At 45.0% G+C, this 27,581-nt stretch overlaps 1 protein-coding gene and 2 long non-coding RNA genes across 3 annotated transcripts in view; 1 reads left to right on the top strand and 2 right to left on the bottom strand.

Moving 5' to 3' along the window:
• The first annotated feature begins 1,309 nt into the window (after positions 1–1,309).
• Positions 1,310–23,701, top strand: CMTM6 (CKLF like MARVEL transmembrane domain containing 6). The gene is made up of 4 exons (XM_006079597.3): positions 1,310–1,519; positions 11,299–11,475; positions 18,380–18,478; positions 21,300–23,701. The coding sequence occupies exons 1-4, from the start codon at positions 1,385–1,387 to the stop codon at positions 21,441–21,443; spliced, it is 555 nt and encodes a 184-aa protein (XP_006079659.1). The 5' UTR covers positions 1,310–1,384; the 3' UTR covers positions 21,444–23,701.
• Positions 6,737–21,007, bottom strand: LOC123331047. Its single transcript, XR_006547499.2, has 3 exons — positions 19,337–21,007; positions 11,129–16,449; positions 6,737–6,769 (listed from the first exon to the last, which is right to left on the bottom strand). It is a non-coding gene; the product is annotated as an uncharacterized LOC123331047 (long non-coding RNA).
• The window catches only part of LOC123331048, a 42,051-nt gene continuing 38,171 nt past the window's right edge, over positions 23,702–27,581 (bottom strand). Inside the window, exon 3 of the long non-coding RNA XR_006547500.2 lies at positions 23,702–24,201. This is a non-coding gene — a long non-coding RNA (uncharacterized LOC123331048). The remainder of the gene's footprint in view (positions 24,202–27,581) is intronic.

Raw genomic sequence — 27,581 nt, 5'->3', positions numbered from 1 at the left:
GCTGTGGAGAACAGAAGATGCACGTGGAAGCAGCATCCCCTCCCTTTCACGTGGGTTTCCAGGCCCTCAAGGGGTACAGGCTGGGGCTTCTGGCTTAGTGGTCAGCAGCAGGGCTGTGAGTCAGATGCCCTGGGCCTACCTTCCACTTGCCCATGAGTGTTTGACCTTGGATGTGATACTCAGCCTCTTGGCCTTGTTTCTGAACTGAACTTGGGTCCTCTGGCTTACAGTCCAGCAAAGCCGGACTTGACACTGGGTTGCAGTGAAGGAAAGGATAGTGTTTCTCACAGGACCCAGCAGGGAGAATGGACCGCTTGTGCTCAAAAGACCTGAACTCCCAATGGTTTTCATCAGAAGGTTTTAAAGGCAGCATTTGGGGTGAGAATGCAGAGGGTGAAACTCTTCTCATCGGTTGGCGGGGAGGTAAGGGTGGCATTTCAGGAACCTTCGTCGCTGTCTGGTTCCAGCCAGTCTGGAGTCTGTGTGCTGGCGGTCAGCCCGTAGTCACCACCCGCGGGGGTCTTAGTTCTTCTTGCAGAACACCTCCAGGGTCCATGGTCAGATTGCTATGGGCAGGCATCGCCTGAGGAAGAGCTAGGACTGTTTCATCCCTGAACTGTTGTTTTGACTGCTTTTGTTTCTGCATTCCTCACTTCCTTCATTAGTAATTGCTTGAATCTGCTCTTTGGAACTCAGGGAAGGCCTAGGAGACCTACAGCCTTTTTCTAATAACAAGAACTGGGCGATGTGGCGGGGGCTTCTGTACCTGGGAGGGCTGGATTCCAGCTTCAGTTTTCTCATCTGTCAAATTAATGTAATGACAGCACCTACGTTATATTGTTGTGAAGAAAGTATGTGTGCATGGCATGTAAATCGATCAGCTGTGGTTGCTAAATTATGATGACCTTCCTTGATGAGTTCACACAAAATTAACATACGGGAGGACTATAGCAGCAGTTTTGGCACGTAAGCCTGAAAGGAATTCAGAGAAGCAGGAGGGAGCAATCCCGAAAGTCCTTTGAGATAACCCGTAACAATGAAAATGAAATTCATTTTTTCCCTTGCTCTGCAAGGCCCCTACATTGTCTGGCTTCTGCCTGCCTGTCCAGCCTCACCTCCTCCTCTTCTCCCTTGCTCAGCCTGGCCACAGCAGCCATTTCGGAGAGAGCCGGGACGTTTGCGATCCCCAGGACGTTGCACTTGCCGTTCATGTTCCCCGAGTCTCCGAGGATCTTTACAAGTAGAGAGGCAAGGCCTCGCGGCAGGGGGCGGGCCGGGGCGGAGTCTGCCGGAAGTGGGGCGGAGGCCCAGGAAGTGACGGCCTAGCCCGCGGAGTCGGTGGAGTCGGCGCCAGCCGCGGCCTTGCGTTCCCGGGCCCTGGGCGATGGAGAACGGAGAGGTCTACAGAGCCACCACCGAGGCGCACCCGGGCCCCGGCAGAGGCCCCCGGAGCGGCCTCGCCGCCTACTTCACCCTGAGCCGGCTCACGGGCTTCCGGCGACTCAAACTCGTGGAGCTGGTGAGTCCGCGGCTGGGGCGGGAGAGAGGCGGCAGCGAGCGGCGCCCTGCCTGCTGTTGAGAGGCGGCCGTTTCCACATCCCCAGTTCCTTCCCGCTCCGCCCGGGGAGGGGCCGTTCCCCACGGCGGGCGGCCGGCGCCCCTTCCCCCCGGGCCCCTCCTCGAGGCCCGGCCCCCACCCCCGCCCGCCCGGTGTTCGGGACCACCCAGCGTGTTTGGCGGGCGCAGGAAATGCGTCGGAGAGCCGAGCCAGCGGCTTACCCGTTCTCTGCTTCTGTGTAGCGACCTTTGGCTCTTCTCCCTGCGATTACCCTGCATTATCTCCCAAAGTGTCCGTGTTTGGACTACAAAATGCTTTTTTATCTTTTATCTGGTTCTTCGGTTTTCCTGGTGCGCACCCAACGGGACAGTTAAATTTGTTGGACAGAGTGTTCCGATACTACGCAAGGCTTAGAGAGATATGTCTCCAATAAGTTGTCTCAAGTTTTAATACTAACTGGAAAAGAATTATTTCTAAGTGAGCAGTGTGTGTGTACCAAATACAAAGTCAAAAGGACAGCTTTTTGTGTGAGTTGTGTGAAGGTAGCAGGGTGAGGGCATTCTGTCAGGGACATTGAGTTTCAGTTTGCTTTAGGCGTTGGTTAAGGACCTTAAATCTACTAGTGAAAATATCAAACCGTCTTTGAGATTTACATTTTCATTCAGATCACGTGCACATTGAGCTCCTTTGTGCTGTTTTAACCAACAATGAGTAACATTTTCTGCAAGAGGAAAAATCACACTTTATTTAGAATATTTTTGGGTTTGGTTTTTGAATCATCCCCAGTGAAAAGAGCCAATTGGTTTTCTTTGGAAGATCTTAAGTTCTTAGAAGTCAGATAACCAGAACTTAAATTCTTAGAACTCAGATGACCTACTTTCATTGAAAAGAAAAATTGCAGTAAAAAGCCTAATATAGCTTTTTAGCCCCCTAAACGATCACTTCCGGGAATAACTGGGAAGTCGCTTGGAAGGACGTGACTGTGGCCCGAGAGGGTCGGGCTGGCTCGGCGTGCTGGCAGCCCTTCTGTTCCTACCGAGGCGTCTGCCCCTCCTGCCATTGTTCTTCTGCTTCACGGATCCTCCTACCCGAGAAGGGCTTCCTTCTGCTCTTCCTGTCCTCAGCTCTTGCATGACTTTAGATGTCAGCTGTGTTTCTCTGCCTCAGAGCTAAAATGTTCCTATACAAGTAGAAGGCGTCTTTGGAAGAGGAAAGAGTTAATGCTCATTTGAAACGCTCTCGCTGTTCAGAAGACGTCCTCAGTGTCGGTCTGTTGCCCATTAAATGTCTTCAGTTTCCTTTCTTTTTTCTTTCCAGTGAGAACTGGCAAATCTAAAGTAAAGTTTCCTATTGCCTAATTTATAGTTTAATAAACTGTAGTTCCATATCTTCTGAATAGAATGCAGCTGTAAGTTTGGATGGTAGACTTTCTACTTGGAGAGAAGGGGGAGGGATGAGTTTACCTTGCAGGGATTGTTAGACTGTTCTGCTTCTTCTCCATCATCCATAAGCAGAAAGAACAAAAGAATGAAAATTAATGTCTCCTTGAAATCCATTTGTTGGTTTATGGTGAACCTGGCCCAGCCTTTTCACTTGGTTTGGCCTTGCCGTGCGGCCTTCAGGATCTTAGTTTCCTGACTGGGGGTTGAACGCTTGTCCTTGGCAGTGAAAGCCTGGAGGTCTAATCCCTGGACTGCCAGGGAATCGAATCCCCTGGTTTACAGGGAGCTTATTACATGTTCTTTAACATAGATTGAGAAAAACATTTCTTCAGTATTGCCTTTCATTCTGATGGTTGTCTTTTTGCTCCTACTTTGTCTGTTTTAATGTCTTACCTCTTCAAAACAATAGATTTACCCAGAAAGTCCCAAGAAAGTTTTATATGGAGTAAATGAAAACTCATGCATCCAGGGGCAACAGACAAAGTCTTCTTTGCCGTAACTCAAACTCTGCCTTTAGGTTGGTTTCTTTAGATAAATTAATTTTTAATTAAAAAGAGTTGGCAAGCTCTAATAAGGAACAGCTGGAGTGGAAAAACCCGTAGTCAGAAGCGGAGGTACATTAACAAGGGACCTGCAAGCCTGAGGACATTTTATTCAAAATACAGTGCATTTCTGTGTTCATTATTCTAGACCCATAAATCACACCAGATTCTCAAAAAGCCCAAAAGAGAAATGTCTTATTCTGAAATTTAACAAACCAGACACTGTGTGCTTTGGAAATTCATGGAGGCCAAGGAGGTGAAATTGGGTCTCCTCTGAGGTTCTTTCCAGTCTTGAGGTTTTTGCAGTCTCTGAGGCTCTGCAGGATGTGCGTGCCAGGACAGATCCAGGGGGGTGCAAGGGCACCTGCGAACAGGAGGGGAGGCTGGAGCGAAATGGCCTGACCGGCGCTTGAGTTACAGACTCCGGGAGTTAGAGGGCCATATCTGCCCTTCACACCTGACCTCAGTTTTGTCAAAGGCTTGTCCACCCACCCTTGCAGAGCTGAAGAGGAAATGGAGACTCGGCTGCGAAGGCACCATAAGGCGTCGCTGCCGTTCTCAGTCCATGCAGTCACTTTAGTAGTTATCCTGCCCCTAGGTTGGTCCTTACGCACCTACTTGGTGAGGTTTTTGTTGTTACTCTTTGAGGCAGGTTTTTTTTTTTGTTTGGTCTTATGGTGAGAATTGACTTGCTAATAAACTGGTGCAGTGATCTAAGTACGTATGATACAGTCTCTGCCACAAACAAGCATTGTCTTTATAGTACCAGCTGAGTGTCCTGAAGGCTGCACAGTACTAGGATTATAATGACTCTTCAGGCAAGCGGTTTGATTTAGAGTTCACCAGTGATTTAAATGTATTAAATTGTGAATAGTGTTACTTTGTAAGTGCCAAGAAACAAATCACTTAGAAGCTGTTTATCTTATATTGGTGCTCTTTTCATGACTTAAATGTGAAAATTGATACATTCTAAATTGAAGTGCTCTGTTTTTACCTTAAAGAAGATCCATAATGTCAGCAAATTGTATCTTTGAACCTTTGTGAGTAAATGTTTGCTGAAAGCAAGGGAGGCTTAGCCTGGCCACAGGCCTACACATTTGTTTACTTGAACCTTATGTATCACTACAAGCTTTTTAAAGTGAGTTTAGTAATTCACAGACTAATAGAATTGTGTAGATGGAGCCTTACAATTAATGCAAACATTAAAAAGTTCTTTTATGAGAAATTTTTTGGCAGTAGACTGTTCAGTGATGGAGAATTAGTATTTAGTGTGGTGACTGTTAATTTTAGGGAAGACTGAAGTTTCAGAAAGGGTAGTGAAACTGAAATGGAGACACGGAGGAGTCATTATCTGAATGTTGAGGTCACCAGAACGGTAAGTGCATCTTCAGTCACTGAGACTTCCCAAATGTGTTGACTCTAGCATGGTGGTTTTAATGTATGACTTAAGAGCAAAAAGGGAAATGCACACAACTCTGCTTGTAACTTCAAAAACCCAGCTGACAGGGAAATCCTACACAAACACACCTAGTCGTAAGATGGACTTAAACAGTGCTCTAGGGGAAATGAGTACAGAGTGGGAGTCAGGAGTGTGTGGCTAACTTGGGAGTTAGTCCATCAGAGATTTAAGTCCCTCAGCTGTAAACAGAAGGGTGGGAGACCGTGTTCTCCAAGGGCCCTGCCAACTCTTAGCAGCTTGATAATGTCCTTAATTACGTTTGGGTACAATTTTGTATCATTAGAAGGAGCCATCCTGGGCATGTGTGCTGTGTTAGGTGCTTAGCCTAATATTCAGGACGCAGTACTTAGTACGATGCTTTCATGCTGTTGAGAGCAAAATGTTTACCAGAAAGTAATCACTGAGCCTCTGAACTTAGGAGTTGAGTTCACCATTATATCCTGACCTGATTCACTGACCTTATCTCTTTTCCTATCTTCAACCACTTAGGTATTTAATGCTGGTGACCACACATTTCTTGATGTTCTTCCCTTAACTTTCACTTTTCTTTTTCATTGCAAAAAACTGCTTACAAATATATACACTATATATATATATATATGAGATTAAAATCAGTCACACTGTAGGTCTCCACAGTACACTCTATGTCGCTGTTAGATTAACAATTGGGAGTGTGTTTACTTGCTTTTTAAGGACTCTCCCTGAGAAATGTCCAACTTCCTGTCCCTTGCTCTCCTGGTGCCAGTTGCCCTGGTCCCTCCTCCGCTTGGACTGTGACTTTCTTCAGCCTCTCCCAGTCCTCCACCCCTCCTTTCTGCTAACCAGCAAAACCAGGCAGGCAGTTCCTGCCTCGGAAAGTCCATTCTCTCTGGCAGGATCATCACATCACCACACTCCACTCCTTAATCATTTTCCTCATCATGCCCCATCCAGTTAGGTCAGCTGCCTTCTTGCCCTCTTGGCTGCCCTGCAGGTCCTTACTGGTGTGATTCTGTTCCTTTTGTGCCGCACCCAGAGTGCCTTCTGCCTGTCCTGAGCCTGGGTCTTGCTTTTCACATATCCTTCTGTGGCTGCTATTAATCCAGGTGGATCTGAACATTTTCCTGAATTTATACCAAGTGCTCAAGTATGAGATAGAAAAAAAATTTTTTTTCCTTATACCTAGGTTTTAAAAGTGAAAGTTGCTCAGTCCTGTCCGACTCTTTGTGACCCCATGGACTATATACAGTTCATGGAATCCTCCAGGCCAGAACACTGGAGTGGGTAGCCTTTCCCTTCTCTAGGGGATCTTCCTAACCCAGGTCTCCCGCATTGCGGGCGGACTGTTTATCAGCTGAGCCCTACATAGGTCTTATTGTTCTGTTATTACATGTTCCTACACATACTACAGTGTTGGATACATAATACTCAACACCCTTAAAAAAACTTTTTTTATTGAGATGTAATCGACTTGTAACGTTAGTTTCATGTATACAACGTAATGATGTGACATTTGTGTAGATGGGGAAATGTTCCCTTTGTTTTGTGTTAGAGACTGCGTAGAGCTGCTGTTGCTTTTGCTGTTTAGTCGCTCAGTCTTGTCCAACTCTTTGCGGCTCCAAGGTCTGTAGCCCATCAGACACCTCTGTCCATGGGATTCTCCAGGCAAGAATACTGGGGTGGGTTGCCATGCCTTCCTCGGGGATCTTCCTGACCCTGGGATTGAACCAACATCTCCTTCATTGCAGGCAGATTCTTGACTACTAAACCACCAGGGAAGCACATGGAGCTGTAGGAGATTTTAAAGGAAGCTTAGTATGAACAGAGATGGGGAGTCAGGAGTTTTCATACTGAGTATAACTTACAGTGCTAATTTCCTGGCCTTTAACTGGGAACAGGAGCTAGTAAATACCCAAACTTGACATAGTGCCCCTTCCTTCTCTTAGGATGTCTGTGCTGAACCCCCCTCCTGATAGAGCCCTAAGTTAAGGTCGGTAAGAACGCCTCCTTTGAGGAGTTTGGAAGAGGGCTTGTAATGACTTGGCTCTGATGGGCTCTGGCCCAGCTGGTTCCTGCTGCACTTTTCTTGGGGAGAGTAAATAAGTGGTCTGTATCTACTGCAGATAGGGTTTTCTTGTCTTAGGGACACTGATGAGTGTTCCGAGAGTCTCATTCTCGTAATAAGAATGGTTCAAGAGCTGCTGTCCTCACATCTCAATGAGTTCTAGGCTCTTACCTTCTCACAGTTCATTTCATACAACTTAGATACATTCTGAAGATGGCTTGTAGAGAAACTCCTAACATTCAGGTAAGATTTAACATAGTAGGGAACACAGCAGTGGAGTTTTACACATTTGGCACTTAGTACACTCTAGACATTAAAAACCCTTCTTGTAATTACAGGAGAGGAAGTTCCTTTGCACAGTGACTTTCTGGGACGTGTCTTGGTGAGCCGCTTTGTCTGTGGTGCCATGACTGGGACACCTCACCTAACGTCTGTCTGATATGAGGAAGTTGTGTGGGATCTTCTGGACTGTTTTATGCCTCATTAACTTACAGGAAATCACAGCAAAATAGGATCTATTTTCACCCTTACACGCTGTTCCTTTCAGTTGTGGGCACATGTGAATTTTGTGTGGCCAGTATGAGGGGGGGAATCCCTTAGAGGCTTCCATGCTAATTTAGATTTGTTTCTAAATTTGTTTAAAATAATCATAGTATCACAGGAACTTGCAAAAAAACAGGCGCAGGGAGGTCCTTTGCGTTCACACGTGTGTATGTTCGTGTACCTCTGTGCTGTTGGATCAAGTGTAGCTTCCTTAATCACCACAGCCAAGAACCAGAACTGCTCTGTTACCATGTAGCTCCCGCGTGTCCTGGCCACCACTGATTAGTTCTCCATCTCTAAAAGTTGTGTTCTTCTGTGAATGCAATCCTGCGGTATGTAACCTTTTGATGGGATTGTTTTCACTTTATAGAATTCTCGGGGGATTCATCCAGATTGTTGCATATATCAAGTCCTTTCTATCGCTAAGAGTAGTAGTCCATGGTATGGATACCGCAGTTTGCTTAACCATTGAAGGACATCTGGAGTGTTCAGAGTTTGGGACTCTGCTGAATAAAATGTTAAGAACATTCACGTATCAGTTTTTGCAGGAATGTACATTTTCATTTTCTGGACCAAGAAATGAGCAGATTGTAGGAATGCAGTTCCTGGGTCATACGGCAGTTGCCTGCTTAGTTTTTAAAGAAATTGCTAACCCGTTTTCCAGAAAGGCTGTACCAAGGACCTCTGCTTGGATGACAGTGTTTTGTAGGATAAAGCTGTTCTGAGATGTCGCTGTTGATTCTGGTCGCAGTCTTACTGCCACTCATGTATCTGGTTGCACCTGCTGGCCTGACTTGAGTAAGGTGACGTTTCCCAGTAGGCTTTGACTTGGGTCATCAGTCATTTCATCAGCCATCAGGTTTTAATGCTCAGAAGGAAGGTCCCTCAGCTTCCACAAAACCCACACAGGCTGCCCATGTGAGTCTCTGCCCCCTCTTCCTTTCTCTAGAGCAGCGCTAGCCCACACCTTGTGCCCTGAATCCTGCTTTTAGAGATGCTCTTTTCTTCCTAGAGTCCTCGTAGGTTTCTAAGCGTTTAAACATGCTGAGTTCTCTGTTTTGAAATGCCTTTCCTGTCGAGCCCATCCACCACCGCCCGCCACCTGGCCGCGTGAGGCAGCACCTGACGACTGGGCTGTGTCTGTCGCCGGCCTCGCCCCCTTGCTGCCAGGGGACGGCGCTGGAGTGTGAGCCACCCTCGCCGAGCACGCTGAGGTGGCCCTGTTGGTGTCAGCAGCAGCCCCGAAACTCAGTCTCTCGTGGCGTTTCAGTATCGTTCTTACCTGACCTCTGAGTAGCATTCAGCACTCTGGTGGTGGTTCTTGTGTTTGGCTGTGCCACACGGCAGGCCTGGGATCTCAGATCTCTGACCTCAGATCCCCTGCCCCCTGCATTGGAAGCACAGAGTCTCAACCACTAGACCACCAGGGAAGTCCACAGTCAGCACTTCTGATCACTTGCTCTGCACAGAAATCCTTTTTCTTGATTTGCTACCCTTTGAACTGCTGCTTCTAACTGTCCTGCGCTCGTATCTCCTCCTGTCTTTGGGGCTTCCCTGGTGACTCAAGCTGTAAAGAACCTGCCTGCAGTGGGGGAGATGCAGGTTCAATCCCTGGATCAAGAAGGTCCCCTGATGAAGGAAATGGCAACCCCACTCCAGTACTCTTGCCTGGAGAATCCCATGGACTGAGGAGCCTGGTAGGCTACAGTCCATGGGGTCCCAAGAGTCGGACACGACTGAGCAACTGAATCACCACCGCCAGCAGCCCCCTCTGTTGGTCCCTCCAGTCTTGGGGTTCATCACAGTTCTGGGGGCCAGTGTTTCTAACTCTGGGTGATCTCCCACATGTTGGGCTCCACCTCAGATGTGTCCCCCGAGCTCCAGACCCATATATCCTTTTGCCTCAGGCAGCAGCTAACTCATCCACAGACCTTTCATTTGCAGCATGTTTAAAATGAATTTATCCTCTCTCCAACTCTCTTGCCTCTTAAAAAGCAGAGACTCTTCTCTCTGCAGTGAGGCATCGGTGTGTTAGTACCTCTTCACAGGACACTGGGAGTGCTGTTAAAACCCACCGGCATTTAATTGAGTTGTCGAATTAGCTAAATAACTTCTCCATTCAGTGCGAATGCATTAAAATATTTTTTGTGGCCAGTTAAATACTTCAAGACTGAAATTGAATGTGAAAAGGAATTTTTTATATGAAAATAAATGGGAAGCTTTAGAAAGACCAAAAAATAAGTTAATAAATACTTGCTGTGGAATTAAGAGCGCGGCAACTGTGAAAGGCTAGTAAAACTAGTCTGATTCTAGGAGTCATCATGCTACTTCTTGAGTGTCCCAGATCTTGTCCTGCTTGAGATAACATCAGTCTGGAAGTGGCAGTCATAAATGATGGAGGTGATTAATGCAGCAGACGGGAAGAGGAATTCCAGTCAGGCGCACTCCCAAAGAAAAGGCCCACTTGCGAGGCTGGTGAATGAATAAACGTGCCTTTTTGGGTTAAAGTGTTTAAGCACATATGTGTTATCTTGTTTCCTCTTCTGTCTGTAGTCATCCTGTCAGCTGAGGGCTTCTACTCCATCATCAGGGGTTTGACTCTCATCCATTACAACTCCCCTGTTAACTCTGCCTTCATTTCTGGCATCAGCTTCCCGACTGGATGGCTACCCCCCGTTTTGCCCTTTCCCACATCCCTTCGCTATCTTGTAGCTAGAACTACTAAAACATAAACCTGATCATGTCACCCTTTGCTTTAAAAACCCTTAAGATTCAGATTCCTTACACTAGGAAAAGGAGGCGTTTATTTATTCATACACTTATTTTTGAGTGCGCGGGTCTTCCTCGCTGGGTGTGGCTCGCTCTCGTCACAGCGAGCGGGAGCTGCTCTCTGGCTGCGGGGCATCACTTCTCATTGCGGTGGCTTGTCGTTGCAGAGCGTGGGCTCTAGGCGCTTCAGCAGTTGTGGCACATGGGCTTAGTTCCTCTGCAGCAGGTGGAGTCTCCCCAGACCAGGGGTCGAACCTGTGCCCCTGCACTGGTAGGCAGATTCTTACCCCCTGGACCGCCAGGGCAGCCCATGGAGGCACTTAGAGAGTCCCTCTGCTTACTCGCTGGCTTCATGTCGCCATCGCTGTGCTGCATCCCCTCCCCTGTGTTGGCCCAGCCCCTCTCAGTTCAGTGGGGTGTGGGCTCTGTGTGTGGTTGGGGTGGGGCGGCGCATGCGCTCTCTTCTCCAGGTCCTCCTGGCCCAGCCCCTTCTCAGTTCAGTGGGGGTGTGGGCTTTGTGTGGGTGGGTGGGGTGGCGCATGCGCTCTCCTCTCCAGGCCTCCTGGGCGCGGCTCCTCTGCCTGAAACTGCGCCTATCCTTTGCCTCCCCACCCACCAGACTGACTCTGCAGCCCTGCTGGTCTCAGCTTCCCTGTAGAAAGCCTTTCCTGAACCCCAGGTTGAGTGCCTGTTCCGTGTGCTCTTAGGACATTCCTGAATTCCTCCTGTTCTGGCATTCAGCACATAGTAGTTAATTTTCTGTGTACTTACATTCCCTTCAAGGAATCTGGACTGAGTCCCGTGTAGATTGAACGGGTTCGTTGAGGAAGCTTGTTTGCCAAGTCTCCACTCGACAAATACTTGAGTGAGCAAGATGGTATTCTCTGAATTCTGTAGGTTTCCCTGAAACAGGTAAGCCAGATGCTCCGCTTCTTCTGCAGGTGCTGTCGCTCCTGGCCTTCATCTGTGAGGAGGTGGTGTCGCAGTGCACTCTGTGTGGAGGACTCTACTTCTTTGAGTTTGTCAGCTGCAGCGCCTTTCTGCTGAGTCTGCTTATCTTGGTCGTGTACTGCACTCCAGTGTACGACAGAGTCGATCCCGCGAAAGTCAAGTCATCGGTAAGCACGAGAAAACACAATCCCTGTGACAAGAACGAACCTGTTTTTGGATCTTGTGTAGTTGTGTTATTCACGGTAGTAGCGCTTTCACAACTCTCACAGGAAAAGACTATCCATTGTTTCAGGTCTGCCTCCAAGCAGCTTGGTTTTCCTGCCAAATGGGGTGGTTGGGAAGGGTGAAATTATAGTGACAGGCACTGCCAGTAATTTACAGGTATTGGTGGTTTAATCTGATTTGACATTAGGTATTTTTTAAAAACTGGTGTTTTTGTTATCTTTGGTTTCTCGCATTTCAGAGTGTGGGTTCTGCAGTTCTGCACTGGGCCTGTTGTAGGTCGGGCGCTGTGCTGAACCTGAGAGATGGAGTAAGGAACTAATGGGACAGGTTTTGGAGCCTTTCAGCAAAACAGCGTGTAATTCTAGCTATTTTGTTTTGATTTTATTATGAAAGAACCTTGTCTTTAAGTGAATTTAGAAGGTATTTGTTACATTCATTATTTAGAAGTAACTCTTTCAATAAAAGTAGAGGTGTAATATATCAATAAAAATATTTTTAAATCACATGAAAAAAAAAGTAGAGGGGCAATTTTATATTCACAAAATTAAGAGATGTATAACTTTCTAAAGACTTAGTCTGCCCCTCAGTTTTTCATTTAGTATGGATTTGTGAGATGACAGATGAGCTAATTTATAGAGTTCCTGCATTTAAGGAAGAAAAAGTTGAACCGTGTACTTCAGTAGCATTCAGGTTCTCAAGAGTTGTTTATGAGGAATTGTAACTAGCAGGGTTGATTTATGAAATTCACAGTTTTGAGGAGAAAGATAAAAGAGTTAAGTTTTAACTATTAAAAACAAGATGATAGGGTAAATAGTTTTTACCAGTTAAGATTTTATTGTTTTAATGAGAAGCAGCTTTGGGTCCTGTATTGATAATGTGCCTAAGATTTACTTTTTTCTGTATACCCTTTTGTACCATAAGAATCTATTACCTCCTTTTTTTGCATTTTAAAAATTGTACTGAAGTATAGTTGACTTACAGTGTTGTGTTAATTTCTGCTGTACAACAAAGTGATTCAGACACACACACACACACACACACACATTCAGTTTCATATGCCTTTCCACTGGTTTATCACAGGACACTGGGCGTAGCTCCCTGTGCCGCCCACCCCTCCTGTATACACCAGTGTGCTCTGCTGACCCCACCCTGCCCCGGGGCAGCACCCGTCTGTTCTCTGTGAGTCTGCTGCATAGGTGGGTGCATCTGGCCATGTTTTAGATTCCACCTATAAGTGATATGGTATTTGTTCTTCTCTTTCTGACTTACTTGACTTAGTAAGATTAATCCATTTATTTTGCGGCTAATTGTGTAATTTCATTCTTTTTATGGAGTAATATTTCATTGTGTACACACACCCCCCCCACACATCTTCTTTGCCTGCTCATCTATTAATGGACATTCTGTTTCCATGTCTTGGCAACAGTAGTGATGCTATGCACCCTGGGGTACATATTTTCAAATTACAGTTTTGTCTGGGTTTATGCCTGGAAGTGGGATCGCAGGATCTATGGCAACTCTATTTGTAGTTTTTGAGAAACCTCCATGCTATTCTACATCGTGGCTAGGCCCACTTGTATTCCTACCACCAGGGTCAGGGTTTACTTCCGGCCTCCATACTCTGTTTCAGTGATCTATATGCATCTGTTTTTGTGCCAGAACCATGCTGTTTTTGTTTGAGTTTTCGTTGGAGCATAGTTGCTTTACAGTGTTTCTGCTGCACAGCAAAGCGAGTCAGCTCTGTGCATACATGTAGCCCCGTTTTTGGATTTTCTCCAGTTCTGGTCACCATAGAGCACTGCATATTGTGCAGGAGGTTCTCATTGGTTATGTTTTATACATAGTATCAGTAGTGTATATATGTCAACCCCAACCTCCCACTTCACAGAAATTTTTGATTTTTTAATCTGTATACTGGCTTTCCTAAGTGATTTACTTTCAGATAATGATTTTCTCTTTCCTGTAGATGCTTAAAATTTGTATATGTTTAGAGATGACCTTTCAATATTCCCCTTAGGATGGGTTTAGTATTGCTGTATTGTTTTAGTTTTTACTTGTTCGGGGAATTCTTTGTTTCAATAGAGTATCTCAGGTTGCAGACTTTTCCCTTTCAGGACTTTGAATACATCTTGCCATTCCCTTCCGGCCTGCGGTGTTTCTGTGGAGAAACAGGTCTTGCCTTGTGTAGGTCTGTTTAGATTTACCTTGTTTGGGACCTTCTGTTTCCTGTGCCTGGATATCTGTTTCCTTCTTTAGATTTGGGACGTTTTCAGCCATAATTTATTTAAATGCATTTTCAGTCCTCTTTTCTTTCTTCCCTTTTTTGAATTCCAGTTGTGCACAGATTGGCATGCTTTATATTATCCCATAGGCCTCTTATATCGCTTTCTTTTTTTTTTTTCATTTGGCTTTCTGTCCGTTGTTCTGATTGGGTGATTTCCATTATTCTATCTTCTAGGTCACTTAATTGTTCTTCATTTTTCATTCCACTATTCACTACTTTCAGCGCAACTTTCATCTCAAGAAATGAATTCACTAATTTTTCTTGGTTCCTTTTTTAGTTTCTAGTTCCTTTTTATAGTAATCTGCATTTCTATCAATAGTCCTCAATTTCTTCACTGTTTTCATTATCTCCTTTTTGAACTTGCCATGTATTAGACTGAAGAGGTCTGTTTTGTTGTTTGTTCTTTCAGGGGAATTATCTTGATCTTTTAATTGAGAGTGGTTCCTGTGCTTCCTCATTTTACTTACATTTCCCTTGCTGTATGCATTTAGGAGAAGCAGTTATCTGCGGTGGTTTTTTGGAGGGCTGTTTTTATGTGGGAGCACCCCTGTGTAGCCCTGTTTAATATTTTTGGGGGCGAGGGCTGTTTGCAGCCTGGATGCCTGCCACCGCTTTCCTCAGCATCTGCTCGCTGTTCTCCCCTTGCTGGGACGTGTGGCTGACGTTGTGAGCAGCACCTGCAGCGGACGTTGGGCAGGGCCTCCTTGCTCTGTGGTTGTCATTGGCCTGTCAGGGGCCCGGTTTGTGCCCTAGCTGTTGGGAGTAGAAGTTCCCAGATGTGCTTCTGAGTTGTGGTGCAAGGTAGGGGGGATTGGAGCGTCCCCACTAAGTCTTCCTCAGAGCGGCTCTCAGGTGAGTCTGCTCACCTGGCACCTATTAGGACGTACCGTGGTCAGCTCTGCCCTCCCCCCATCTCAGCCTTGGGACTGCCCTCAGTTGGCCCCGGGGTCCTTCTGGCCTGGTGTTCACAAGGCCACCAGCTCAGCTCCACGGACGTCAGGCTCCAGGACCACAGGAGTGGTGCCCCTGCTGTGGGGCTCTGGAGGTGTTCAGACCCTGGCCCGGCCCAGGCCCTGCGTGTACGCGTCCAGGAGGCCCCCAGCTGCTCAGGCTGCATCTGTTCCAGCCACGGGAGGACCTGTGGTCCGCATGATGTTCTGTGGGTGCTGAGTTTACACGGCTGCCAACAGAGATGGACGCCGGCAGCTCCTAGAGCTGTGGGGAGAGACCGCAGTCTTGCTCCTAAGCCGCACGGCCCCTGGGTCCAGCTCCGCCTCTGTGCATGGGCAGCCTGCTGGCGTTGGCTCCCAGGCACCTGCCGGGGCAGGAGCCCCTGAAGTTGTGGCCGGAGCACATGCCGGCCCCTTCGGGTCATCTCCGCGGGCCTGCCCTCTAAACCCCTGTGGTTCAGCACCCGGCCTCCGCCCCTACGAGAAGTTTCTCAGGCTGGGGCCGCAGGGTGGGGGCCTGCGCCTGACCGGCTGCCGCTCATCTCCTGGCCAGTGAGGCGGCCTCCCGCAGTGGGGGAACCTTTCCTTTCTCCAGCTCCTCCCAGGGGACAGGTCCCGTCCTGCTGCCTTCCCTCCCCCACTTCATCCTGCCTGTCACTTGGAGACCATTCCTGTCCTTTCAGGGGTTTGAGGGCTCCTGCTGGTGTTCAGTAGGTGTTCTGGGAGAATTGTTCCATCTGTAGATGTATTTTTCATGTGTTTGTGGGAGGAAGCAAGTTCCACGTCCTTCTATTAAACCATTTTGATTGGATACTGTCCTTTAAAATAATTCTTTTTAGCATGAAATGTTGCCATTTCCAGTAACATGTTACTGGACCTAGAGAATAGTATACTATGTCAGAGAAAGACAAATACTGTATGATAGCACTTACTATGTGGATTCTTAAAAATAATATAAAAGAGATATATATATATATATACACACACACACACACACATACAGACACAGAAAGCAAGCCTGTGGTTGCCAAAGAGGAGAGGGAAGAGAGCAGGGACAAATGAGGGATGTGGGATTGAGAGACTATATACATAAAATAGAGGAGCAATAAGGATTTACTGCTAGCACTGGGAACAGTACTCAGTATCTTATAATAACTTCTAATGGAATACAATCTGAAGAAAACATAAACCTGTAATAGAATATTCTGAAAAAACACAATTGAATCACTTTGCATTACACCTGAAGTGAACACAAAAAGATAAATCAGCCGTACGTCAATAAAAAAGTACATATGAAAAATGAAGCAGCAAAAAGTTGATACTGAACAGTTAAAAAATAACTTTGAAAATCAGGTAGAGTCTGAATCAAATCCACAAAGCCTCTGATGACCACATTCATGCGTTTCTCGTCCAACAGCCAAATAGCACTACTTTCCATAAAAGTTTACTTTCCATAAAAGTATTTTAGAAGCGGTTAGTGTTTGTCGAGTACTCTTTACTTCCTGGCTGCACGGGGCCTTCGTTGCCGCAGGCCGGCCTTCTCGGGCTGTGACGGCGGCTGCCCTCTAATGCAGCGCTCGGGCGTCTCAGTGCGGTGACTTCACTGGAGCACAGGCTTCGCTCCCCTATGGCGGGCGGGCTCTTCCCAGACCAGGGAGCGCACCCTGGACCACCAAGGAAGCCTAGAAATGGTTAGTTGTGCATAAGAACATTGATCTTTTGGACGAGAAACAATAAACATTTTCTACTTTTATGGTCAAAATAAGCAAAATGTAGAACACTTATTACATCAAACTCCAGCATTTAAAAATTTATGAGTAAAGACTGATTTTAAAATATTGACGAAAAAAAATTAGTCACTTCATCTCAAAATAGCTTTTGTAAAATACCTTACAATATTTCTTTTGGGTCTTATATACTTTTCAGCCTAACATTGTAAGGAAGTAAGTCCTGTTTCTTTGATTTAAAAATTATTCTGTCTGCTTTCTAATATACTTAACATTTTTTTGTGTAAGGTTTTCTTTTTGAGAAAATGTTTTTGAGTGTATAGTGGTTGTGGTATCTAGGGTGGACTAGTAATCTTTTTGAAAAGAGAATCTTTTCTGTCCCATTACATCAAGAACAACAATAGCCAGTGTTTAGGAAACATTTACTGTGTATCTGGCACTGGTCTGCGAAGTTTTCCTGGATTAAAGAACTCTAATCTATAGAGTCACCTATGAGTACGGTATTGTTACTACTCATCTTGCAGATGAAGAAGCGCTGAGGTAACGAACTCAGTCATGTCACTAGGAAGGAACATTACTGGGATGTGAACTCAGGTAGTCTAGCTTCAGAACCCATGTTATTGAATACTGCGTTCTGTCTCAAAATGAGTGTCTTGTTTAAATACTTCGAGTGTACTTCAAATATTAATAGTTTTATAAGTAACAGGTTTGAAATAATTCAAAGGGATAGAAAAAAAGAAAAGTAACTTGGAGAAAAACACCTCTTTTAGAAGCAAAGAGAAAAATCAAGTGTTTTTTATAAATGCTGAACTAACAAAAGAGTGAATTCTATTTTGGGTGGTTTTACTGATGCTAGGTTCAGTGGCGAATGTAAACTCGCTCAGACTGGAAACCCTGTGGCGTGGCGGTCACGTCTCCAGTCTCTCCTCTGAATCAGGTCTGTGTGTCAAGCAGTGTGCGCACTCGGCTTCTGAGAGCGCGCGCTCTCGGAAACCAGGAAGCTATTCCAGTGCTGTAAGCTGCATTCTGATGAGCTCTGCGTGCTCTTACAGGGTAGATAATCTCATCCTATTAATACAGGCTTGTGCTGGATGACCTGGTGGGCACTGTTGAAAACAACAAAGCTTACTAAAAAACAGACTATTGGTGTAATTTTATTGTGTTAACGACGGGCAGTCCTTTGTACTTTAAAAGCAACAAAGTACTATGAGAGAGGCCACCCTAGCTGGGTTACCTGGAAAGGAAAGAAAAATGCCTTTTTTTTTTTTTTTTCTGGAAGTAATATGGTATTTAATCTTACGGCTTTGATCTTTATGTCCTAAAGGAAAAGGTAAACATACATGCACGTGTTTCATCTTATTTGTAATGGTATATAGTTGATTTTATATTACTTTCAGATGTAAAACCCAGCAATTCAGTATTTTTATAGATTATACTCCAGTTAAAGTCAGTTACAAAATAATGGCTGGATTTTCCTGTGTGTATGGTACTTCCAGCTTGTTGCTTATTTAAACAAGGTAGTTGGTCCCCCCCACCTGGCCCCTCCCCTGCCCCCACTGGTCTGCACTAGTTTCTCGGTGTCTTTGGGTCTGTTTCAAAGTTACATACATGGATTTTAAGTTCTTAGATTCCACACGTAGGTGATAATAGAGAACTGTTTTTATTAAAAGATTACCTTCTGAATATAGCATGTGCATATTTATAGGGTGTTCCTTTACAGGGCATTTATGAAATACCAAGCTTATTGGAAAGTTAGTTGAAATATGTAAGTCTGAGTAAAGAAGAAAGAAGTCACTGTTTTTTTTAAAAGTTAAAAAGCAAAACACACTGTTTTCAACCAGCCTAACCCTGCTGTCTATCCCTTCTGTGTTTCGTGTGTGTGTAGGACTTTTTTATTACTCTGGGCACAGGATTGGTGTTCTTTGTGGCATCCCTCATTTTCACTTTGACACATGACAATACCATAGCTGAAATTGCTGCAATCGTAAGTACCCTTTATCTCTGCTTGTTTTTGTCTGCTTAAAAATACAGAATTTGGAAGTACTTAACAGGTTATACAATAAGGGAGAGTAGTTTGTCTAACTTATTTTTTAGTGTAATTTTCAACAGAGGACCTAAAAGCAAATAAATATGATAGCCTTAAAAACCTAGAACCTGTCTTTAGAATTTGAGTTCTGTTAACAAAAATCCACTTACTCTGCCTATGGACATTATTGCTAATGGAAGTGGTAGGATTGACTGATTATCTTAAAATTTCTCCCCTTTTCAGTTCAACAGAACACACTTATACATATCAGGTGCTGTTGTAAGTATAGGGAATAACAGAGGTATGACCCCCAAAGTTCAGTCTAACATAAGAAATAGATAAGTAAACATCTTTTTATCTGAAATCGTTGAGGGGCCAAGTGTTTTTTAGAATTCAGAATATTCTGGATTTTAGAAAGGGCAATAACTGTACATTATCACACACCTTTGGACAGTCTGAGCAGCACCTTGTTATCTAACATTAATATTTCTGAATATTAATATTATTCTGAATATTCACAGTAAAAGAGATGGGAAAGACTAAATAGTTTTGTCTTGTGTCAATTTTGAGCCAAGTAAATCATGAAACTTTTTTTGTAGCTTTCTGAATTTCAGAATTGGAGATCAAGGATCGTGGATTTAATCGGGGCCAGGAGAAGGCAATGGCAACCCACTCCAGTGTTCTTCCCTGGAGAGTCCCAGGGACGGGGGAGCCTGGTGGGCTGCTGTCTATGGGGTCGCACAGAGTCGGACACGACTGAGCGACTTCCCTTTCACTTTTCACTTTCATGCATTGGAGAAGGAAATGGCAACCCACTCCAGTGTTCTTGCCTGGAGAATCCCAGGGACGGGGGAGCCTGGTGGGCTGCCGTCCATTGGGTCACGCAGAGTCGGACACGACTGAAGCGACTTAGCTGCAGCAGCAGTGCTGTGAATATGAACAATTAACAATTAATAAACAAGTCTTCTCACTAGTCAGCCGATTTCCAATTAATGCTTTGTTCATAACAAAACTGAAGTTGTAATTAATGGAAACATCAGCATATAGATCATTCACACTGCTTAGAACAACTCAAAAGGCATTCAGACAATTGGCTGGCTGTAATATTATCTACCTACTTACATGAACACATCTTAGTACTTAAGAGAAAGTCTTATGGTTAATTTCAGTTTATAGTCATTTTTGTTGCAGAAGAATGAAGCAGTAATTTCTAATATAAAAGTGTATTACTATAAAAATCCTGTGGAGGAAGTGAAAAGTGAAATAAAGTTGAGGAGATGTTCAGTTCATGGAGGGTGGGAGGGAGCCTAAAATTCCCAGATATTTAAAAGCTTATTTGTGTGTTTTAATTAGGTGATGTGTTAGAATGTTAGAGTATTCAGTCTCATTGAATATGTTTAAGAGTGGTGGTTTAAAAGCTCAGTATTTATAAATGCTGAAAATTACCTTTTATGTATGAAAATTATATAGATTTAAATGAGTGAGGAAGTCTATTTAAAAAAAAAAAATTCTGATGTGAGTGAAAAAGCAAAAAAGATCATTGGGTGATATGCACAGGGGGTCCTGTATAGACCAGAGCTCTCTGAGGCAGTCGTCACAGACAAGGTGACATCTGGCCTGGCCTTTGAAGTATGGGATATATTTGCCAGCCAAATAAGGGGACAGATGCCATCAAGCCAAATGAAGACTCCAGAGGGGAAGAGGGCCTTGGGTTTTTGAGGGGTGGACTTGCTCGTGGCATGTGGGCTGGATGTGTCGGGGACGCTCCGGTGAATGAGGAAGTTCAGTTTGCTTTCCCGTGAAGCGCGGCAGGGTGGAGGGCCGGGGCTGCGGCGGCCGCCAGCCGGGTGTCACCGCGGAGCTGCAGCCCTGGTCCCGCAAGGGATTCAGCCGGGCCCCCAGCGATGTCCCTTTCTGCAGAGCACTCTTCTGGCCCCGTCCTTAAGGGTCTTGTTAGTGATGAAGCTAAGTTTGAACTGTTCTTCTGTCTCTTGACAGAATTCTCAGAATGTTTGCTCAGATGTTAGACGAGTGCAATGAGGAAGTGGCTTGAGGAAGTAGGTAGTGGCATCACGGCGCTGTATCACTGTGGTGGGACAGTGAACTGCAACGTAGTTTGTAGGTAATTGAAAAGTACCTTCCCTGTAGAAGGTTTTGCTGTGAATAACCTTCCATTTTTGCCTAGGCGTGGTTGCCTGCTCCTTTCATCTGTGTCGGTCTAACCTTGCTAGCAGTCTTGTTTTGCATCATGTTGTAGGACTGGGTTTTCATCTGTTAACCTTAGCTTCAGAGATTGGCACTGAACACACACACATAAGACAGGACATTAGTATTTTGGGAGACTTTGACTAATGGGCATTATTCTGAAAATTTTTTTTAACTTTGCATTTTTTGATGACCTGATCTTAAATTTTTTTAACTTAAACTAATGTAAAGAATGGGGCTTCCCAGGTGGCACCAGTGGCAAAGAACATGCCTGCTTAATGCAGGAGACTCGAGAGACATGGGTTCGATCCCTGGAAAAGGAAATGGCAATCTCTCCAGTATCCTTGCCTGGGAAATCCCATGGACAGAGGAGCCTGGTGGGCTCCAGTCCATGGGGTCACAAAGAGTTAGACACGACGCACATGATGCACAAGAGCACACACACGTGATGTTAAGAATGATGCGTATAAAATAAATCGACTTCTTTGCATAAAATGGGTCCAGAGTCAAGTAGGAAATGTGAGAGTATACTCCAGAATTCCTCGTGTAATCTTTGTCCCCTTTCCCTCCTCAGGTGTTTGGGATGCTAGCAAGTCTTACATATGTGGCTGAGTTCTCCTTTATGCTCCGTGAAAAATGTAAGGAGCCCCGGCCGAGAAAAGGGGAGGCCACCGTGAGGAGAGAGCACCTCACCGAGCCTCTGAATGCTTCGGCTTGAGGGGATGGGTGCACGAGGTTGCTGCGGGGCGCGGCCACTCCTGTAGACCCTGGGTCCGTGTTAAACCGCTGATTTTTGGAGAGCAAGGCAGGATGGCAGTTTGATCAGTATTGATTGGACTGTGTATCAGTCACCACAAATAAGGCCAGAGGGCGTAAAAAAATTTTTTTTTGTAACAGTTGAAACTTGCGTCAGATGAAGTTTTGTTTGGAGGTAAGAGCAGCTGTGTCTTTAAAATCACATAGCTCAACTGATAAATTATTCCATCATTGTTACTAGGGTTAGGTTTCAAATTATGCTTTATAGCTGTATAAACAGCGTGATGAAGTTCATCCATTTATAAATGGTTTCACTTCTTAATTTGCTTAGCTGTGACTTTGCTTTTTGATGACTAGATACAGTTTAATGTATATTGAGATATTATTTTAAATGTTGGTCTACGTTTTTCCCTTACACATGTAAAACCCAGGCTTTTACCATATCTCACTCTGCCTTAAAATTATACTGTAACATTTTAGGATATAATTATTAACTCTTTCTGAGACCTTTTATAGCCTAATAGAAAATGTATGGGAGATGCTGATATTTTACATGTTATAAAAGCAACAGTGTCAGCAACCCCATGTAAAAGTACACATAGAAAAACGGAAGCCGCCGCCACCCTAAGGACCAAAGATGCGCGTTCGCACAGTGCAGTCCACCACTGTCCGTGTCTGAAGAGATGAGTTCATTCCATGAGACAGAAGATGGTTCACTCCTTTTTGCCATGATTATTTCTCCTGAAATTAAGGTTCTGTTCAGTGTTTTCTTGGGAGCCTATCTTACTTTAAAACCTCAACCTTTGGTTTTTGATTTGAGAGCGTCCCCGCTCCGTCTCCGTAACAGGATGGGCCAGGGACTGCTCCAGCAGCCGGCAGAGGTGGGCCTGCGGCGCTGGCTGCTCGATGGCAGCTTCTTCAGATTCCCGGGCCTGTCCCAGTGCAGAGATTCACAGCAGGATCTTTAGGGTTCTTGTTCCCACACAGATGTTGCCCTAGTTTCTCTTCAGAGGAGACCTTAAGAAAGGGAGTGCCGAGATGCCTGCCCAGTTCAGTACTGTTGATGGTGGAAGAGAATGCCAGCCCACCCTCAGGGGAACTTCACAACCAGCTGTAATCGAAGACCTGTTTGCTGCCGGCAGGCTAACTTAGAGCCAGCCAGGGCACTTTGAATGAGACCATTCTTAAGGGAGGTCTTTTTACAGCGGGACCTTTCTAACCAAGTGCTTCCCAGCCTAGACCTTGCTTGTCCTCTTGTTGAGAGTTTTCACTTGACTCCAGCGTGGACTCGTTTCCAATGAGATAGGCTAATGACCCCATCCTTAATTTCTCATCTGCCACTGTGTCATGGATGGTTTCAGACAGATGCCCAAACACAAGCTCTGCTGTCTTCCTGATGCAGACCCTTATCTGTTTGTGTCGGTTTGGTTGCTAGTGGCAACGTCACCACTGCCTGCTCAGGAGATCGTGGAACCTGTCGAGGATGCTCTGTGTGTTCACAGGGTGTGCTAAATAAGGGAGTAGAACTGGTGTAGGTCTAACCCGGGTTGAGAGAGAACCAGCTTGTGGTAGGCAGGTGCCGTGGTCCTTGTATCATCTCCGCCCAGCTGGCACTCGCGGCAGACCATCTGGGCGCCCTCAGGGTCCCCACTCGGGAGGTTGAAGGAATGGCCTCAGTAGGCCGGTGCGGAGCTTAAGCTCTCCTTGTCCCCGAGGTGTCACTTTGCTTGTTTCACTGGCGCAGAATGGAGCTCCTGGCTGGTCACCAAAAGATATTTTCACTGGTATTTCAGGTCAGCCTAGAACCTTTCTTCACTTTTTTAAGCAGGACCCACGACTAATTAGCCTCCATCTGCTTTGGTAGGAGTTAGGAGTAAAAAGATCTTTGTGGTCAATAAAAATTCAAGGAGAACTTGAAACCAAAGCCACTGTTACAGAAAAGGGCAAACTCAAATGTAAATTAATTTCTTATTAATGGTTATGGTAAGTTTATATAAGTAGACCTTTGAGAACAGTTCTTCTAAAAGGGAAATGTGCATACAGTGCAGAGATTTTATAATTGCTCTACTTAAATTATGTTCTGTGTGAGGGCTGGGGAATGTATTTTTACATTGTTTATAGCCAATCATTTTTATATTTAATAATTTTAAATCCTGTGGGCCTTGTGTGTCTCTGTGTCAAATTTTATAGTCTTTCTAAATAAATCCACTTCACTGTTCATACCTTTGTAGTTGTTTGTTTATTACAGAAGCATAGTGTTTAAATGAACGTGTTCTCCAGACTTCTAAGGAGTTGGCTTTACAACGTGGGTGAGAATACTGGACTTTGGATCTGCCAGGGCGTGGGGCAAGGGCAGGGAAAACTGTGTCCACCTGTGGGCTCTCCCTCTGGGAAAGCTAGAACACACATTAAAACAACATCTCTAGGGAACCACGAGTGAAGAGTTACAAAAGAATGTTGTGAACTAAAGGCCTTCAAATACTTCCAGAGCAGCAAATTTGGACTCAGTCACATTTCCTAGTATGGGTAACAGTCCCCCAAACAGGCTCATTCTCGTTCAGGTTGTTCAGTGACTAGGAAAGTGAAGCAAAGCTAGGGTGGTTCTGGTAAAGCTACAGGTATTCGTGTAGTTTGCAAAATTCCTGCCTCCAGACGTATGAGAATAACAAGATCTTTAGAGTCATCACGAACTCACTGGAATTTGTCCATTCTTCATTCATCTGTGTTTTGATAAAGAGCATGATTTTATCAGCATACAATCAACCACAAGGAGCAGAGCATCTAACTAGGTGGGTCTTAAAACACTTAGAAAGTGAAAGTCACTCAGAAAGAGTGTCCGACTCTTGGCGACGCCATGGACTACACAGTCCATGGAATTCTCCAGGCCAGAATACTGGAGTGGGTAGCCTTTCCCTTCTCCAGGGGTCTTCCCAACCCAGGGATCGAACCCAGGTCTCCCACATTGCAGGCAGATTCTTTACCAGCTGAGCTACCAGGGAAGGCCTAAAACACTTCACTAAGGAAAATTTATTTCACGAGAAGTCTGGGTGGTTCAGTTCCACAGGTGATAAACTGAGTGGCTCAGGAGTGTCACCAGGGACCCAGGCTCTTTCCATGTTTTCCTGCCCATCCTTCTGTTTTTGTCCTCCGGGTTGACCCTCTGGCTGCCCGGGCGCAGGAGGGCCTAGAGGAGCTACTCCACGTTCAAGGTCAGGAGGGGTGGCAGAAAGAAGATACTCTCGTCCAAGGAAAGGAGCAGCAGCTGTGCTTTGCTGGAGCAGCTGTAAAGAGATACCCCACGTCCAAGGTAAGAGAAACCCAAGTAAGACGGTAGGTGTTGCAAGAGGGCATCAGAGGGCAGACACACTGAAACCATACTCACAGAAAACTAGTCAATCTGATCACACGGACCACAGCCTTGTCTAACTCAATGAAACTAAGCCATGCCATGTGGGGACACCCAAGACGGGCAGGTCATGGTGGAGAGGTCTGACAGAATGTGGTCCAATGGAGAAGGGAATGGCAAACCACTTCAGTATTCTTGCCTTGAGAACCCCATGAACAGTATGAAAAGGCAAAATGATAGGATACTGAAAGAGAAGCTCCCCAGATCAGTAGGTGCCCAGTATGCTACTGGAGATGAGTGGAGAAGTAACTCCAGAAAGAATGAAGGGATGGAGCCAAAGCAAAAACAATACCCAGCTGTGGATGTGACTGGTGATAGAAGCAAGGTCTGATGCTGTAAAGAGCAATATTGCATAGGAACCTGGAATGTCAGGTCCATGAATCAAGGCAAATTGGAAGTGGTCAAACGAGATGGCAAGACTGAATGTCGACATTCTAGGAATCAGCAAACTGAAATGGACTGGAATGGGTGAATTTAACTCAGATGACCATTATATCTACTACTGTGGGCAGGAATCCCTCAGAAGAAATGGAGTAGCCATCATGGTCAACAAGAGAGTCCGAAATGCAGTACTTGGATGCAATCTCAAAAACGACAGAATAATCTCTGTTCGTTTCCAAGGCAAACCATTTAATATCACAATAATCCAAGTCTACGCCCCAACCAGTAACACTGAAGAAGCTGAAGTTGAACGGTTCTATGAAGATCTACAAGACCTTTGAGAACTACCACCCAAAAAAGATGTCCTTTTCATTATAGGGGACTGGAATGCAAAAGTAGGACGTCAAGAAACACCCGGAGCAACAGGCAAATTTGGCCTTGGAATACGGAATGAAACAGGGCAAAGGCTAAGAGAGTTTTGCCAAGAGAACACACTGGTCATAGTAAACACCCTCTTCCAACAACACAAGAGAAGACTCTACACATGGACATCACCAGATGGTCAACACTGAAATCAAATTGATTATATTCTTTGCAGTCAAAGATGGAGAAGCTCTATACAGTCAACAAAAACAAGACCGGGAGCTGACTGGCTCAGATCATGAGCTCCTTATTGCCAAATTCAGACTTAAATTGAAGAAAGTAGGGAAAACCACTAGACCATTCAGGTATGACCTAAATCAAATCCTTATGATTATACAGTGGAAGTGAGAAATAGATTTAAGGGACTAGATCTGATAGATAGAGTGCCTGATGAACTGTGGACTGAGGTTCGTGATATTGTACAGGAGACAGGGATCAAGACCATCCCCATGGAAAAGAAATGCAAAAAAGCAAAATGGCTGTCTGGGGAGGCCTTACAAATAGCTGTGAAAAGAAGAGAAGCGAAAAGCAAAGGATAAAAGGAAAGATATAAGCATCTGAATGCAGAATTCCAAAGAATTGCAAGGAGAGATAAGAAAGCCTTCCTCAGCGATCAATGCAAAGAAATAGAGGAAAACAACAGAATGGGAAAGACTAGGGATCTCTTCAAGAAAATAAGAGATATCAAGGGAACATTTCATGCAAAGATGGGCTTGATAAAAGACAGAAACGGTATGGACTTAACAGAAGCAGAAGATCTTAAGAACAGGTGACAAGAATACACAGAAGAACTGTACACAAAAGATATTCATGACCAAGATAATCACGATGGTATGATCACTCACCTAGAGCCAGACATCCTGGAATGTGAAGTCAAGTGGGCCTTAGAAAGCATCACTACGAACAAAGCTAGTGGAGGTGATGGAATTCCAGTGGAGCTCTTTCAAATCCTGAAAGATGATGCTGTGAAAGTGCTGCGGTCAACATGCCAGCAAATTTGGAAAACTCAGCAGTGGCCACAGGACTGGAAAAGGTCACTTTTCATTCCAATCCCAAAGAAAGGCAATGCCTAGGAATGCTCAAACTACCACACAATTGCACTTATCTCACATGCTAGTGAAGTAACGCTCAAAATTCTCCAAGCCAGGCTTTAGCAATATGTGAACCGTGAACTTCCAGATGTGCAAGCTGGATTTAGAAAAGGCAGAGGAACCAGAGATCAAATTGCCAACATCTGCTGGATCTTCGAAAAAGGAAGCGAGTTCCAGAAAAGCATCTATTTCTGCCTTATTGACTATGCCAAAGCCTTTGACTGTGTGGATCACAATAAACTGTGGACAATTCTTCAAGAGATGGGAATACCAGACCACCTGACCTGCCTGTTGAGAAACCTATATGCAGGTCAGGAAGCAACAGTTAGAACTGGACATGGAACAACAGACTGGTTCCAAATAGGAAGAGTACGTCAAGGCTGTATATTGTCACCCTGCTTATTTAACTTCTATGCAGAGTACATCATGAGAAACGCTGGGCTGGATGAAGCACAAGCTGGAATCAAGATTGCCAGGAGAAACAGCAATAACCTCAGATATGCAGATGACACCACCCTTACAGCAGAAAGTGAAGAGGAACTCAAAAGCCTCTTGATGAAAGCGAATGAGGAGAGTGAAAAAGTTGGCTTAAAGCTCAACATTCAGAAAACTAAGATCATGCCATCTGGTCCCATCACTTCATGGGAAATAGATGGGGAAACAGTGGAAACCGTGTCAGACCTTATTTTTGGGGGCTCCAAAATCACTGCAGATGGTGACTGCAGCCATGAAATTAAAAGACGCTTACTCCTTGGAAGGAAATTTATGACCAACCTAGATAGCATATTGAAAAGCAGAG

Source organism: Bubalus bubalis, chromosome 21 (assembly GCF_019923935.1).
Source record: "Bubalus bubalis isolate 160015118507 breed Murrah chromosome 21, NDDB_SH_1, whole genome shotgun sequence".
NCBI lineage: Eukaryota > Metazoa > Chordata > Mammalia > Artiodactyla > Bovidae > Bubalus > Bubalus bubalis.
The sequence above is the reverse complement of the archived record's forward strand: the minus strand, read 5'-3'. Positions and strand labels throughout refer to the sequence as shown.